Source organism: Mixophyes fleayi, chromosome 10 (assembly GCF_038048845.1).
Source record: "Mixophyes fleayi isolate aMixFle1 chromosome 10, aMixFle1.hap1, whole genome shotgun sequence".
NCBI lineage: Eukaryota > Metazoa > Chordata > Amphibia > Anura > Limnodynastidae > Mixophyes > Mixophyes fleayi.
The window spans coordinates 9,990,744-10,006,362 of NC_134411.1; the positions used below are offsets into that span (position 1 = coordinate 9,990,744).

Consider the following 15,619-nt stretch of genomic DNA (forward strand, 5'->3'; position numbering starts at 1 on the left):
TAATTGACAGCAAACCTTTTTTGGACATTCTGGGTAGATTCTCTTTCCAGCTACAGGATATATAAGCACACTATTTTCTAAACATTCAAAGTCTTCTGAAAAAAACAAGGTATTATTTATTTGGGTACTGCATAAACAACTAACTAATATTGATGTTGGATTGTGATCAGCCCAAAAAGTGGTAAAAAAAAGATGTGAAGGCCTCAGCAAAAAAGGGTTTATTTATTATCCACTGAAAAGTTTTCTTGTGGTTCACAGCAAAATCTTTTTGATATCCAAGGAAAAATCATAATCTTGTCATCCAGATGTTATAAAAATAAAGCACTATAATAGATACTGCTCTGTTTGGATCCCCACTGCAAAATGGCAGTCATCTAAGAGAGTGCTACTAACATCCATCAATCACAAGTGGTTTCCCACGCTGGCCTTGATGTGATTGGCTATAAGTGAATGGAGTCCCCTGTACTCCCTGCTTTGATTATACATTAATAGAGACTAATTGAAACTCTGTTGGTAATTAACAGTGCTGTAAAGCTCCATCATGTCAATGGCCTATTCAGTCCTATGGCCTATTCATTTCATTGAGGAATCTCATGTGATTACATGCTTTGCATTTGCATTAAAAACGTAGGTTGGGTGTAGTGTTTTGTAACTGCCCTTAAATATTCAAAATGAGATGCTCTTTGTGCTTTCATGCCCTTAATAAACATAATTTGATTTGTCACTTGTACTTGGGTGTATGACATGCAAGTTTTTTCTAATTGTATTTTGCAGTGTTACAGGCAACACCTTAAGCATCTTTTTGTGTCACTTTTAAAGGAAGATGACAGGTCTTGTGCTGAGTTGCGGTTGTGTTTACAGTATTGTCAGATGAGAGATGAGATGCAAGGTGGTGGTAGAGTTTTTTGAGGCCTTTTATATGTTAAAAGAAACAATTTGAATTGTATTCTGTAATTAATGGCAATTTCTGCTGTATGAACATTTCTCTCCTCTTTAGATCATTTGAGATAAATCTCTCAATCAGTGTAATTGTGTGATTAATGTTGGGATTAATCAAAGCATTTAAAAGAAAAAAATACCAAGTCATTTACATTTAAATGACATTTAAATAAATAGATTTTAACACTTAATGAAAGTGCAATAAATACAATGTTCAAACTAAAATCTCTAATTGTATTTTGAGGGAGATTCCCATACATCCCTCATGCACTCCAGCATAGGTCTGACACAGGAAAAAGTAAGGACAAACTCTTCCAGGACTGTAGAGTAAATGTGAACTGTGATAACCCTTATTGAGTTCCATAATTCATTAGGGCTCAGCCCACCTTTCTCAAGGCTAATACACACAGCCAAAGCAATCTCCACATTTTCTACCCGGTTAAATAACAACTGTGATTGTTGCTAGTCGCAGTAATGACCAATGACTTAATGGAGCAATTTACCATTACAGTCATGCTGGGGCAGCGTGTCTGATAAGAGGCTGTTCCGGTGATATTGGCACCTTGTTGACACTTCTTTCACTGCTTGCTCAACACAGGGGTGAAACTTCAAGGCTCTGATCCGCTGTCTGTATAGCATCGACTGTGCATGCACACAGACCAGCCTGTCTGTAGGCTTCAGCTGAGATGTCGTTAACTATTGGGGTCAAGCTCAGAAAAGCTAAGCATTTTGGAGCTTGATAAATTGCTCTAGAACACATTGCAAATTATGGAGACTGGTATTCTGCGTTAGTTTGCCTTACATAATAGATATTTGTGATATCTCCTGTTTTAGGATTTTCTTAAAATTTACCTAAACCATGTGGAAACCACTCTTTCAGGCTTGATAAATAGGCCCCTATCTAATCTATTTTAGCTAATCTATCGAATCCTATTTATCCTTCCTGTCTGTCTGTCTGCCTTATCTATCTATATACTTTTTCTTAAGATCTGTTCAATATATATTTTTATTACAAGTTCCTATAAAGTTTAATTTGCAGAGTGTTTTCTACATGTTTATATTTAATTCTCAGCATCTTTCAGTTTTTTTTATTTTTTAAAGATCCTGGCAAGCGCTGGATGCCCATAAAATCAGTGCTAATCTCCCAGCTTGGCACGCTCTGCGATTTCTTTGATTACAGAACTTGTGGTGTAGGTTTTTTTTTTTTTTTTTCACGAGCTGGAATAGATAATTACAACCATAAATTACACTTGCATGGCAGCTTGTGTCCTCGATATGCTAATCGGCTTCTGCTAACTTGTAGAGTTTGAAGAGTTACACTTTCAGAAGTTTGAGGCCAACACACATGGAATAATTTGGTGCTGAAGATGAATACTTGACCCATTCAAGGTGTCCTTCACCTGCCAGCTGTGGGCTGCTTTTCCTTGTACAGTCCTTTATTCTGTAAATGAAGAGAAATGTATCAAAATCATCCTTTATTGAAGACCTTGATAGGTACACTTATAATGTCACCTCTGGGTCAGTGCCTCTATATTCTCTGAATTTGTATTTATATACATTTCTAATGAAGGTTGTAGAAACCTCGCAGCAATAATATCTTTCTGAATTGTATATGCATCCCCCCAAAAAATAATAAATTCTATTTATGATAATATTAACAGCTTCTTTTGACTCCCCAACTTTCTTCTAACAGCTTCTCTTATTGCTCCATAGACAGATGTTTCAGGTTTCTTTTAGAATTATTGTTAGACATGAGATGACCATAACCACATAGAGCTCATTTTCAGTCATTGCTTTAGTACACAGATCCACCAAGCCTGATTATTTTACAGGACTTACAATGCCACTTGTAACCACTAGGGGTCTCCCAAGCGTTACAGCACTTGTACTAGTACAGAAAGTGTGCAAAGTATGCAAAGGCGTGAAAATGCAAGGCACACTCTGTGCAATACTGCGAATCAGTATTAATTTTTGAGAGGTGGCATGTGAGTGGAAATCACCGTTTATCTTCATAAACGGTCATATGCAGGTAACACATAGGGGTCTCAATAAGATGCAGTGCCACTAAATATGCATTGCTGCAAATCGCATTGTTGCATTCCAGCAGTGCATAAATTTGCGAAGTGACCCCTGTGCTGCAAACTTTTTATCCTATTTACCGACAGCTTAGTGCTGGTGGTGAAAAGTGGAAGTGCTTTGCGCAGAATCCTATAGGAAAAGACGGGTAACACCATGGCCTCTTTTAAGTGTCAAATAAGCTTGATGCATAGACCACTTAATGCTCCTTCATGTATATAAGTTATGCAGCCAATGGGAGCAAGATATTATTATATCGTAAGAATTTTAAATATAGGTGTTTATGAAGTACAGTCAAGTCCATAAATATTGGGACATTGACATAATTCTCATATTTTGGGCTCTATACACCACCTCAATGTTTTTGAAATGAAACTTAAAAAGATGTGCTTTAACTGCAGACTTTCAGCTTTAATTTGATGGTATTTACATCCAAATCAGGTGAACGGTGTAGGAATTGCAATGGTTTTTATATACAAAAAACATTAGGTGTGGCCAAATCAACTGTTTGGAACATTCTTAAAAAGAAAGAATGCACTGGAGAGCTCTACAACACCAAAAGACCCGGAAGACCACGGAAAACAACTGAATTTTTTCCCTGTTGAAGAAAAACCCCTTCACAACAGTTGGCCAAATCAAGAACACTCTCCAGGAGGTAGGTGTATATGTGTCAAAGTCAACAATCAAGAGAAGACTTCACAAGAGTGAATATAGAGGGTTCACCACAAGATGTAAACAATTTGTGAGCCACAAAAACAGGAAGACCTGATTAGAGTTTGGCAAACAACAGCTAAAAAAAGCCATTACGGTTCTGAAACAACATCCTATGGACAGATGAGACAAAGATCAACTTGTGCCAGAGTGATGGGAAGAGAAGAGTATGGAGAAGGAAAGGAACTGCTCATGATCCAAAACATACCACCTCATCAGTGAAGCATGGTGGTGGTACTGTCATGGCGTGGGCATTTATGGCTAACAAGTGGAATGTTATGCAATGGTCAAGTCAATCACCTGACCTGAATCCGATTGAGCTGCATTGCACTTGATAAAGACAAAACTGAAGGGAAAATGCCCCAAGAACAAGCAGGAACTGAAGACATTTGCAGTAGAGGCCTGGCAGAGCATCACCAGGGATGAAATCTAGCGTCTGGTGATGTCTATGCGTTCCAGACTTCAGGCTGTAATTGACTGCAAAGGATTTGCAACAAGGTATTAAAAAGCGAAAGTTTGATGTAGGATTGTTTAGTTTGTCCCATTACTTTTGGTCCCTTAAAAAGTGGGAGGCACATATAGTAACCGTTGTAATTCCTACACTGTTCACCTGATTTGGATGTAAATACCCTCAAATTAAAGCTGAAAGTCTGCAGTTAAAGCACATCTTGTTAGTTTCATTTCAAATCCATTGTGGTGGTGTATAGAGCCCAAAATATGAGAATTGTGTCGATGTTCCAATATTTATGGACTTGACTATGTAGTTCATTCTGTGTGGAAAATGCTAGTATGGAGATCTCTACCAATTGCACTCAGTGCGTGCACATCATAAGCGCTTATAAGTGCTGAATAACAACTCAGACACACGAACAAAGAAACCAATACTACTCATGCATTATACAACACATTAATTTTTTAAAGTGCCACCTAGTCTGCTTTTTATTGCAATTGATCTAAAAACATATAGGGTGTAGGCATGTCCCTCTGAGCCCCAAGCAACATGTTCTTTATGCTATGTAAGTCAAAAAGAAGATGTGTGCTATGTCTAACTTAACTGACAATGTTCTAAATATCCTTCACAGTAATGTCAACAGACCTTACCTCTCTTTATCTATAAAGGTATGGGTATTGCTATCCAGAATACTTGCTGTTTTAAGGATAGGGTCCCCTCCCCCCATTATTTGAAGCACATTCTCTTAAATATATTGCATTACACTTTAAAATTAACCATGTCCTTCCCCACACTTAACTGAACATTCCCTTCCTCATTGATTGTTTTGCAGTCCTTCTCACAGTGACTATAGAAGGAGGCACTTGAAGATCATGTATGTGTGTGCAATACTTTCATGAAACAGTAACAATTATTTTTTTTCTTTTTAGGCTTTTGGAACTTTGTGGTTGACTGGTTTTTAATAGAATATTCCATACCTATATTAATTAACATAAACAAATATTTAGACAAAAATTAATACAAAACATCTGTGGCCGGATTCATCTTCAAACAGAAGTCCTGTTGTGTGCCATATCTTGCATGAAATTGCTCTGCACATGCAAATTGTAAATTTGCATGTGCAGAGCATTGCACTGCACAAGTAAACTTTCAACTGCCTTCAGTTTGAAGGGCGGAGCTGGGGGTGGTAGGGGCAGACGCACATAGACAATGTACAGCCCAATTCAAGCTCTGGGTATCTCTGAGGTACATGTTTTATACCTGTATCACTTGCACCAGCTACAGGACAGGTGTAAGTGCCAACTGATAGTGGTGACTGATGTGTTTGCAAATTACAGAAATTTTATAAATGAATTTTGTGTGCAATAGACATTGAGCAGATTCGGATTTATAATTTTCACGTTAAAAAAATAAAAAAATGTATTTTTATTATTGATTATAGTATTAAGAGTTGTTAATGATTTTTTCGTGCATGTGTTCTGATAGGACCTTATATTGCACCGATGCATTGTGTTCTATCTGTCTGCATACAATAAGCACCGTATAGCCAGAGCATATTTATACCCGTATTCAAATGGAAATGTTTTAGGACATCTGTGTGTACTTGAATATGGGGATGCAATTTCCATCTGATTGCAGATTGTGTCCACATTGCATCCCAAGATAGATCAGGCCCATATCATTGTCCCATTAACACCTCTAAATGCTTCATAAAGTTGGTTCCTGTAACTCTTCGTTTTGTTGATTGTGATAAGAAATGGTGGCAGAATTCGGTTGATCAAGTTATGTTTATGGCCTGCAACAACTTAGTTGTCAGTACTGATTGAAGGAAGTACACCATCTCAGTTGCTCTGTATGGTGGGTTCCTATTGTCATGGTAGGTTTTAGGGTATAAAGGGATTTGGTAATGAAGTGCCGTCTCTTCACACTTCAGGGTTGTTCATTTTCTATAAAAAGAAATAATAAAGTAGGTTATTACTGTACAAGAGACACAAGATGACTATATTACTTTATGGTTATGTTACAATGTAATAAAAGACTCAAACATTATTATATGCAAATATACACTGAGACCACTCCCTGTACTGGTGAACTGGTTTACTGTCCACATTCTTCACAATGAATTTATTACACACTCTACACCCTATCTACTGTCAACACCTTACACCCTGCCTACACTGTCCACCTGACACCCTGCCTACCCTCTCCGCCTGACACCCTGCCTACCCTCTCCACCTGACACCCTGCCTACCCTGTCCGCCTGACACCCTGCCTACCCTGTCCGCCTGACACCCTGTCTACCCTGTCCGCCTGACACCCTGCCTACCCTCTCCGCCTGACACCCTGCCTACCCTCTCCACCTGACACCCTGCCTACCCTCTCCGCCTGACACCCTGCCTACACTGTCCGCCTGACACCCTGCCTACACTGTCCGCCTGACACCCTGCCTACCCTCTCCGCGTGACACCCTGCCTACTCTCTCCGCCTGACACCCTGCCTACTCTCTCCGCCTGACACCCTGCCTACTCTCTCCGCCTGACACCCTGCCTACTCTCTCCGCCTGACACACTGCCTACCCTCTCCGCCTGACACCCTGCCTACCCTCTCCACCTGACACCCTGCCTACCCTCTCCACCTGACACCCTGCCTACCCTCTCCACCTGACACCCTGCCTACCCTCTCCACCTGACACCCTGCCTACCCTCTCCACCTGACACCCTTCCTACATCTCCACCTGACACCCTGCCTACCCTCTCCACCTGACACCCTGCCTACCCTCTCCACCTGACACCCTTCTTACATCTCCACCTGACACCCTGCCTACCCTCTCCACCTGACACCCTGCCTACCCTCTCCACCTGACACCCTGCCTACCCTCTCCACCTGACACCCTTCCTACATCTCCACCTGATACCCTGCCTACATCTCTACCTGACACCCTGCCTACATCTCCACCTGACACCCTGCCTACCCTCTCCACCTGACACCCTGCCTACCCTCTCCACCTGACACCCTTCCTACATCTCCACCTGACACCCTGCCTACCCTCTCCACTTTCCACCCTGCCTACCCTCTCCACATTCCACCTCGCCTACCCTCTCCACCTGACACCCTGCCTACCCTCTCCACGTTCCACCCTGCCTACTCTCTCCACCTGACACCCTGCCTATCTCCTTTCACAGGTTTGGTTACATTTACACACCGTAAAAACTGACATATATCTTTCGCATTAATTTGTCACAGTAACACACACTGCTTTCTTTCAACTCCTCATTATGTTCCAGCATCACCTCAATACAAAATCTATTCATATATTTGTGGCCTGTAATCTGGAGCAGTTACGTGCACCACTTCTGGTGTCCTTTGTAATATATAATGAATGCATACTTTTTTATTGTTAATACATGGAGTCGGTTCCTTATTACTGCATATAGAGTATGTCATTACATCAATGCCAGACTGTCGTAAAATCACCCAAGGGCCTGTACATATTTACTCGTTATGTTCAATAACCAGAGCAGACATTTTGTTAGGGTAAATATTTGGATATTAGCAGGAGCAATGTAATTGATGAGGCTAACTGGGCTGATTACAGTTATGCTAAATATCATTCTTTATTTTTGTAGTGTCAACATGTTCCACAGCATTGTGTGACCAGGGAGAGATAGTGAGCATACAGAGGGATATGATATGAATAGCACAAACAAGATGCAGTGCACCATGCCATGTGTCTCTACATATATACCATGATAACAATACAGAAATATAAAGTGACAGCAAGCATAAAGAGGATGTTGGCGGGGGAAGAAGCAGAAGGTGGAGAATAATGTACAATAAATAAGTGGATTAGCCACATATGAATTCCTTTACTAGCACAAGTATTGGCACAGTGAAATTGTTGCTGTGCACATAAATGTAGGAACTTGGTACAGTTTGTCAAAGATGTACATTGTGGAAACACAAACTGAAAATGTGTGCTCAATGTCTAGATACATGTCACAAAATTAGAAAACACATCTACAGGACAGATGATGATGATAAGGATTAGTTATATTTCTCTTTGTTTTAGGGTTTGTTATATTTGTCAGTTCCCTGTAATGAGCAGAGAGAAGAAGCCTTTCTGCTCCTTGTAGGAGATTATTGGAAGTTGTAGTTTGATAATAGCAAGATAGCAACAGGTTACCAGTTTTATCCCGATGTTCTACACACTGACCAACTTTTAGCTTTCTCTGAATTGCCAATAGTCAGAAAAAATATCTAGAAAGTACGTTGAATTTATTTGTTAGGAGCCAGATAATGGTTTACCAGTTCAAAACTATATTAAAATGTATTGTTATTGTTGCTCTAAAGTAACATTTTGAGAGACTGTGACTTGTTTCTTTTATACCAGTGTGTTTAGTACAAGCTGCAGGCATCGATTCTGGGTTAAACATTGTGGAAGCACATGGATACTTAATATATTGAAAAGATTCCTTCTGTGCGTTTTTTATTTTATTTAATAAATACTGGCTTCCGTTTTGCTACATTAAAGTAATATGTTTCCAGGAATGTCAAGTTACAGTATCTTACACCTCCCACATTTATTACAATCTAAAGGTCTCTTACGTGCTGCAGACTATGCGAGGGAGCAATATTTTCTTACTTGTGTAAATGTGCTCAGCTGTCTGCCTCTTATATAACCACTGGGAAGGGAACAGCCACAGCATGCCTAGATTAGGGTTTGGGTGCCAAGGAGTCCCATTGAAAATATAGGTCCAAGCTTCGTTGCCACCATCTCGATCAATGTGTAAAGCAAGTTCTCTTGCAGGGAGTAATGTTCTGCAGCCCCCTGCTACACGGGGAACAACCCACCAGAAACACTTTCTCCACTTGACTCTCATTTCTAACAAATAACTGTATCCCGTAAATGAAGCCTCATTTTTACATAAATACATGAATTCCATGCACTTAGCTTGCACACAGTAAGATCTGTTGATCCATCCTTCTTCTCCCATCTGTAGATGCAAAGTTTGAATTCCTGTGCAAATTGCACAATTTTTATGTGTAAAATCCATGTGCATTGCATTAAATTGTGCATATTTGTAGAAAAAATTGCAGTGCGAGAGGAACATTTTCACACTTTCACTACTGTCCTTATCTGTTTTGATATCTTATTCTTTTGTTCTTCATCTAACAGCTAGAAAAATTATACATTGTATTAATAACTTCCTTCTGTCCTCTGAGACAAACACATCCTCCATATTTTTTTTGTATGTCACTTCTGCTTAATAACATAATATACATAAGTGATCCCACACTCTTCAACCATAGTATAGAGATACATGCTTATGAGTTAGATTTGACTCCTGTAAAGCAAAGAAAAACACAGTATTAGTGTCTGTTTTATTTCTAAGTGGCTTAAAGATATGATATCTACCTCTCTGCACCTACTGGTCCAGTAGATAATAAATATTTAATCTATTTTTGGAGCTATAAACTAGGACATCCAATTATCATAAACCCTAATCAAGCCATAGGATGTCTTGTACATTGTTGTTATAGACCCTTGTTGTACTATTGCACAACCTTCAGTAGGAATAAATGTGCTGGGCGCTTACTACAGATATATGATTGTACATCTTGTGTAGCAGTAGTAGCAACCAGACTGTGACATCAGTATATTTCATGACTCATGTCTGCTTGGATCTGTCCCTCTTTTTCAACCATGGAAGATCTGTCATTGCCTGTTTTGCACTTACAGGAAACTTACTGCATTGGGAGAGTGGTACAATGACATCACTGAACCCTCCCGTGAACAGTATGCATGTGTGTATGTATATACATATATATGTGTATATATAATATATATATATATATATATATATATATATATATATATAGTATACACACACACATTCACTGTCCACTTCATTAGCTGTACCTAGACACCTGCTAGTTAATGCAAATATCTACACAGCCATTCATGGGGCAGACACTCAGTGCATAGGAGCATGCAGTAAAAAATTGCAATTGTTGTTCAGACCAGACACCAGAATAGAGAAGAAATGTGATCTAAGTGACTTTTACTGTGGAGTGATTGTTAGTGCCATATGGGTTGTTATTATTGTTATTGTTATTATTATTTATTTATAAAGTGCCACAAAGTGTCCGCGGCGCGGTACAGGAACAAACCATAGGACAGTACAGGGTAAACATTGCAGTACAATAAACAAGTAGCACTATTACTCAGGTAGTTCAGCGCACAGCTAATAAGAAAGGGTGGGGGAAAGTCAGCACAGCTGGGAACCTGTGCCCAAGAGTGTGAGCGCAGCTAACAGGTTAAGAGCTACTGACAAGGTGCATAGAAAAGCAGGGGTGGAGTCAGTGGGCTCAAGAAGGAGGTGGGCAGAGTAGCTGTGGAGCAGAGTAAAAGTGGTGGAAACGGGAGGAGAGAGGACCCTGTTTAGAAGAGCTTACAATCTAAGGGAGGAGTTGTTTCAGTTCCTCAGAAACTGGTGATCTCTTGGGATTTTTACACACAACAGTCTCTAGAGTTTACAGAGAACGGTGCTCCAAACTAAAATCATCCAGTGAGCGGCAGTTCTGTGTGTTGAAACACCTTTGTAATGAGAAACGTCAGAAGAGAATGGCCAACCTGGTTGCAGCTGACAGAAAGGGAAAAGTAACCCAATTAACCATGGGTATGCAGAAGAGCATCTCTGAATGCACAACACATCCAACCTTGAAGTGGATGTGCTACAACAGCAGAAGACAACATAGCACTCTTATGACAGCCACACAACACATCAGTTCAACATATTTGCAAGTACAATTGGGCAAAACTCTTACAGAAAAACAGTTTCCATACTTCCCAACCTTACTCCACATATGCTGTACAAAGAAATATTTTTATTACCCTTTAAGCCAAAGGTGACATGTGAGAGGGAGGACCAATCACAACAATCGTCTCTTTATTACGGTTTGTGATGGGTTCCCCCTTGCTCTTTTTCTGTTTACAGCTGGGACTGGTATAAAGACAGGGTGTTCTTGGAAGAATGGCTCCGCAGAGCATCCCCCAAAGCTTCTGCTGGAAGCATGGGACACTTTTTGGTAAAATAATTTCTTAGGTAGCAGTGTAGATTTAAATGCTATGTTTGAAATATTAATGAAATCTGGTTCCTGATCCACACAGCAAGACTGCCAATGTAACAAATCTCCATTGTTTATTTTTTTTGCGTCAAAATATACAAGCAACTTCTTCAACAGCAGCAGGAATGTTGTGTGCGGTCACATTTGTGCAGTTACATGAATATTCTGCTGCAAATATTCTCTCTTGATGTTAATGTATTGTCTCGTGGCCGTACATATCTCCAAAAACTTGGGTAATATAATCTGTAGTTAAGATAAACAGTGTGAAGTAATATGTTTCACATTATTTAGTGAAATAGAGCAACTCTCATATCTGAGAGATGTTTTAGTCAGAAACAGCTTGTTAATGTAAGGAAAACATTTTTTTCAATATATTGTTGCCACTGGTTACCAGTGTTATGTGGATTGTAAATGATTGTCATATATTTTCAATTATTTTCTACATAAAAGGTTTTTTCTTGTTTTGTCTTTTACATACAATTTGTTTAAGATTTTAAAGTGCACCCTCTACACAGTGGAGGCTTAATTATTATTCATGAGAATGCCGCCTATGAGTTTAGTAGAAAGTAGTGAGAGAATTAAGGCATGAAGCAGCTCATAAGGAACTAGTTACATCACTGAGACATGAGCAACTTTACTTAAGAACTAGCTATATCACTGAGGTATGAGTCATTTCACTAGGAACTAGGTACATCACTGAGGTATGAGGCACTTCACTAGGAACTAGTTATATCACTGAGGTATGAGTCATTTCACTAGGAACTAGTTATATCACTGAGGTATGAGTCACTTCACTAGGAACTAGGTACATCACTGAGGCATGAGGCACTTCACTAGGAACTAGTTATATCACTGAGGTATGAGTCATTTCACTAGGAACTAGGTACATCACTGAGGCATGAGGCACTTCACTAGGAACTAGTTATATCACTGAGGCATGAGGCACTTCACTAGCAACTAGTTATATCACTGAAGTATTCGTCAATTCACTAGGAATTAGTTATATCACTGAAGTACGAGTCAATTCACTAGGAACTCGTTTTATCACTGAAGTATGCATTAATTCACTAGGAATTAGTTATATCACTGAGGTATGAGTCATTTCACTAGGAACTAGATACATCACTGAGGCATGAGGCACTTCACTGGGAACTAGTTATATCACTGAAGTACGAGTCAATTCACTAGGAACTAGTTTTATCACTGAAGTATTCGTCAATTCACTAGGAATTAGTTATATCACTGAGGTATGAGTCATTTCACTAGGAACTAGATACATCACTGAGGCATGAGGCAATTCACTAGGAACTAGGTACATCAATGAGTCATTTCACTAGGAACTAGATACATCACTGAGGCACTTTACTAGAAACTAGCTTCATCAATGCAACATGAGGTGTAGCACTAAGTACTAGTTACATCACAGAGACTTAAAGCACTTCATTAGGAACTTGTTACAGCACTGAGGTATAAGGCACTTTGTATTTGTACAATACAGTTAAGCATGAAACCTATGAATATCAGTGCTAAACATTGTCAGTCTACACTTCCATTAATAAATGCAGCTATGTAGACAAATAAAGCTCTGCAAAATAAAAACAATCCAGGCATGTTTTTAATGGTCATTTCTGGGAACGTAAAGTAAAATAAATTGTGCATTATATGGTGCGTAGTGTATATTAACATTAAGGGTTGTGTTAGAGAAACATGTCGCTCTCCTTGGTGCTGAACTACAACTTTCATTCTTTCTTCCTAATCATCTAAATATAATTAAACCTATGTGTAGTCTTGTTATTTTGATCATTAACATGCAAAATATTTTTAATAGTACTATTTGTTTGGGAAAACCTATTGTTTGTGGTAGACCATAAGATACAGGAAAGCGTCAGAAGACATTTTGAAAGAAGTGGTAGAATTACTGGGAGAATTAATTTACTCTGTAGAATGCACTTTAGGAGAGAGCGAGTGGGTGTTCCTAGAGACGTACTGCATCTTTATATCAAATAGGATGATGGAAATATATTAACCCTTTTGTTTTTAGGAATATCCATAGAACACATCAAAAGTGTATCATAAACACACTTGAGGGCTCATTTAATAAACAAATGCTATATATACAAATGTGCTGTAAATCATACAAGCTCAGAAAATTCTAACCATCACATTTCTAGTACAATTTATAAGTGGGGAAAAAAAACAAGCAACTGATTTGTTAGTAGAGGTTACAGCACATACTGGTGTGTGAATGGCACTCTGTCAATCAATGCATGTTAAATGCACAAAGACATAAATAAAATGTATAAAGAGCGTTTATAATATTTACACTTTCAAAGAACATAGTGATTTACAAAAATCTCACTACTGTTATATTCTGTATCATACTGTTTACTATCCTCTTCAAGAGTTATATGGTACATAATGTATTTTTTTAAACACATATATGTATATTTACAGCGAATGCAATGGAAGTTATTCTTTACATTTACTGTGTAAAGACAAGATATACACAAGTACACCAAATAAAATAAAGCATTTTTTATCATAGCTATTAAATCCCCACTATTTGTGGCTTTTCATTCCTATTTCCAATCCAAATTCCTACATTTTCTTTACAATTGCATCTGACCACATTGAAACGTTTAAACAGCTTCTCGGACACAATAAATCTAATAATTCTATTCAGTGGGGACAACATTTTTCTTTATATCGGAAATATAGTATGTGTGTTTATTACGAGGTAGAGGTACATAATTATATTATCATTTACAAAACAAATGTTTGCTAGGAGACATGCAAAAGGTATTTTACACCACATAGGCTTGAATAGCAATTAAACATGCTTCTTATGGCTTGAAATCAGAGGTATTCCTTTTCTTCTGTTCTATTGTTTTCATAGTTATTTTGTTTCAGTCTTACAATGTTTTGTACCTCTGGGTTGTAGTACAACATAATAATGTTCCCATGTAAAATGTAAATGCTGGAATTGATTCTTCATGTACCGTGTACATATTTTGGATTATGATGACAAAAAGCACTTAATAAGACAGACAACTACATTAAACGGCTCACAAGTGTGGACATCACAAGTTATTATCACTGCTCCCTAATGCCTATTGATTTGTTAACCAGTTTAATGCTGTAGGGCTTCAGAACATTATAAGGTTCTTTCCCCTCTTGCTGGAAACTGTGATGATGGACAAAGATAAATTTGTGATTGGTTGGGAAGGGGGAAGCATCCTTGAGAGAGTGAGAGTGCTGAGCATGCATAAATAAGCCTGTAGGAGAATATCTTCTCTCTCTCTCTCCTGAGTGGACCACTGAGAAACTGCTTCTATGCATGCAAAACGGAGAGAGACAGGAAAATGTCAAAAGGGAGGGGGGAATACAAGGAGAGAGTGAAACATTATCAGTGAGAGATGAGAGCAGTGTGAATGAAGCTCACTCTGTGTATGTGTGCGGACAAGCGAAGATCAGACAGATTAGTCCTGCCGCTGCAGCAGGCGAGAGGGGGCCATGCCACCTGCACCTTTCAGGCACCCAACAGCACAGCTGCCCTGCATGCAGACATGCAGCGGAGGCCAGAGGGGATGTTCCTAACACTGATTTAGGGATTTTCTCTGTTTGGGGCAGCTGCTAGCATGGCCACTTCTGCTGAAGACTGGTGGGTAGAGTGGCACTCTCAATCATAACTCTGTCTTGAAAAGTGCTTTTGCTGTCTGCACCTTATTTGTGATAATGGGACAAATTTGCCATTGGATGGATTGATACTGACAATTAAGTTTAGGGCTAAACCCTTCTGTCTGCCAGTTTTATCCCTCTCCATGCCCCCTAAACTTGTGCACCCACTTGCATCATGAGACGATCGAGCACGGATGAATCTACTTACCATCGCAGTCCATCCTTGGACAGCAAAGACTACTCTCTTCCCCAGGGTGGTGCCTTCCGCCGCTATAGCAGCCTTTACGGGGGGCAGTTTGGGGCATCAGCAGGTGGCTCTTTTTTTGGGTTTCACACTAACCCGGGTCCTAAAGCCACAAAATCGAAGTACACATCCCCAAAGGGCAACAAGTATGTGGTGTTTTACCTGGATCTCTCCTTCATTTTCCTCCTAGAGCTGAAGAGGTGCAGGATGGCACAGAACTGCCTGCAGTGTATGAAATATCTCATGTTCGTCTTCAACCTCCTCTTTTGGGTGAGTTCCTGGGAAAAGGTGGGCGGGAGATTATGAACATTTCCTTAAAGATAAAAAAAAAAATGTTCTGCCCTGTTGGCAGCTGTTTAAAGATTTCTTATAAGATCAGTTTTAATTGACAG

At 39.2% G+C, this 15,619-nt stretch overlaps 1 protein-coding gene across 6 annotated transcripts in view; it reads left to right on the forward strand.

Moving 5' to 3' along the window:
- Positions 1-15,619, forward strand: part of TSPAN4 (tetraspanin 4) — a 366,079-nt gene that overhangs the window by 217,420 nt on the left and 133,040 nt on the right. For 4 of the 6 annotated variants that reach the window (XM_075187843.1, XM_075187845.1, XM_075187844.1 and 1 more), the window contains one exon: positions 15,418-15,497. In XM_075187843.1, the coding sequence (XP_075043944.1) occupies positions 15,435-15,497 (63 nt within the window). In that variant the 5' untranslated portion in view covers positions 15,418-15,434. Of the gene's footprint in view, positions 1-14,615; positions 15,498-15,619 lie in introns of those variants that run through there. The other 2 variants (XM_075187847.1, XM_075187842.1) reach the window with 2 other exon arrangements.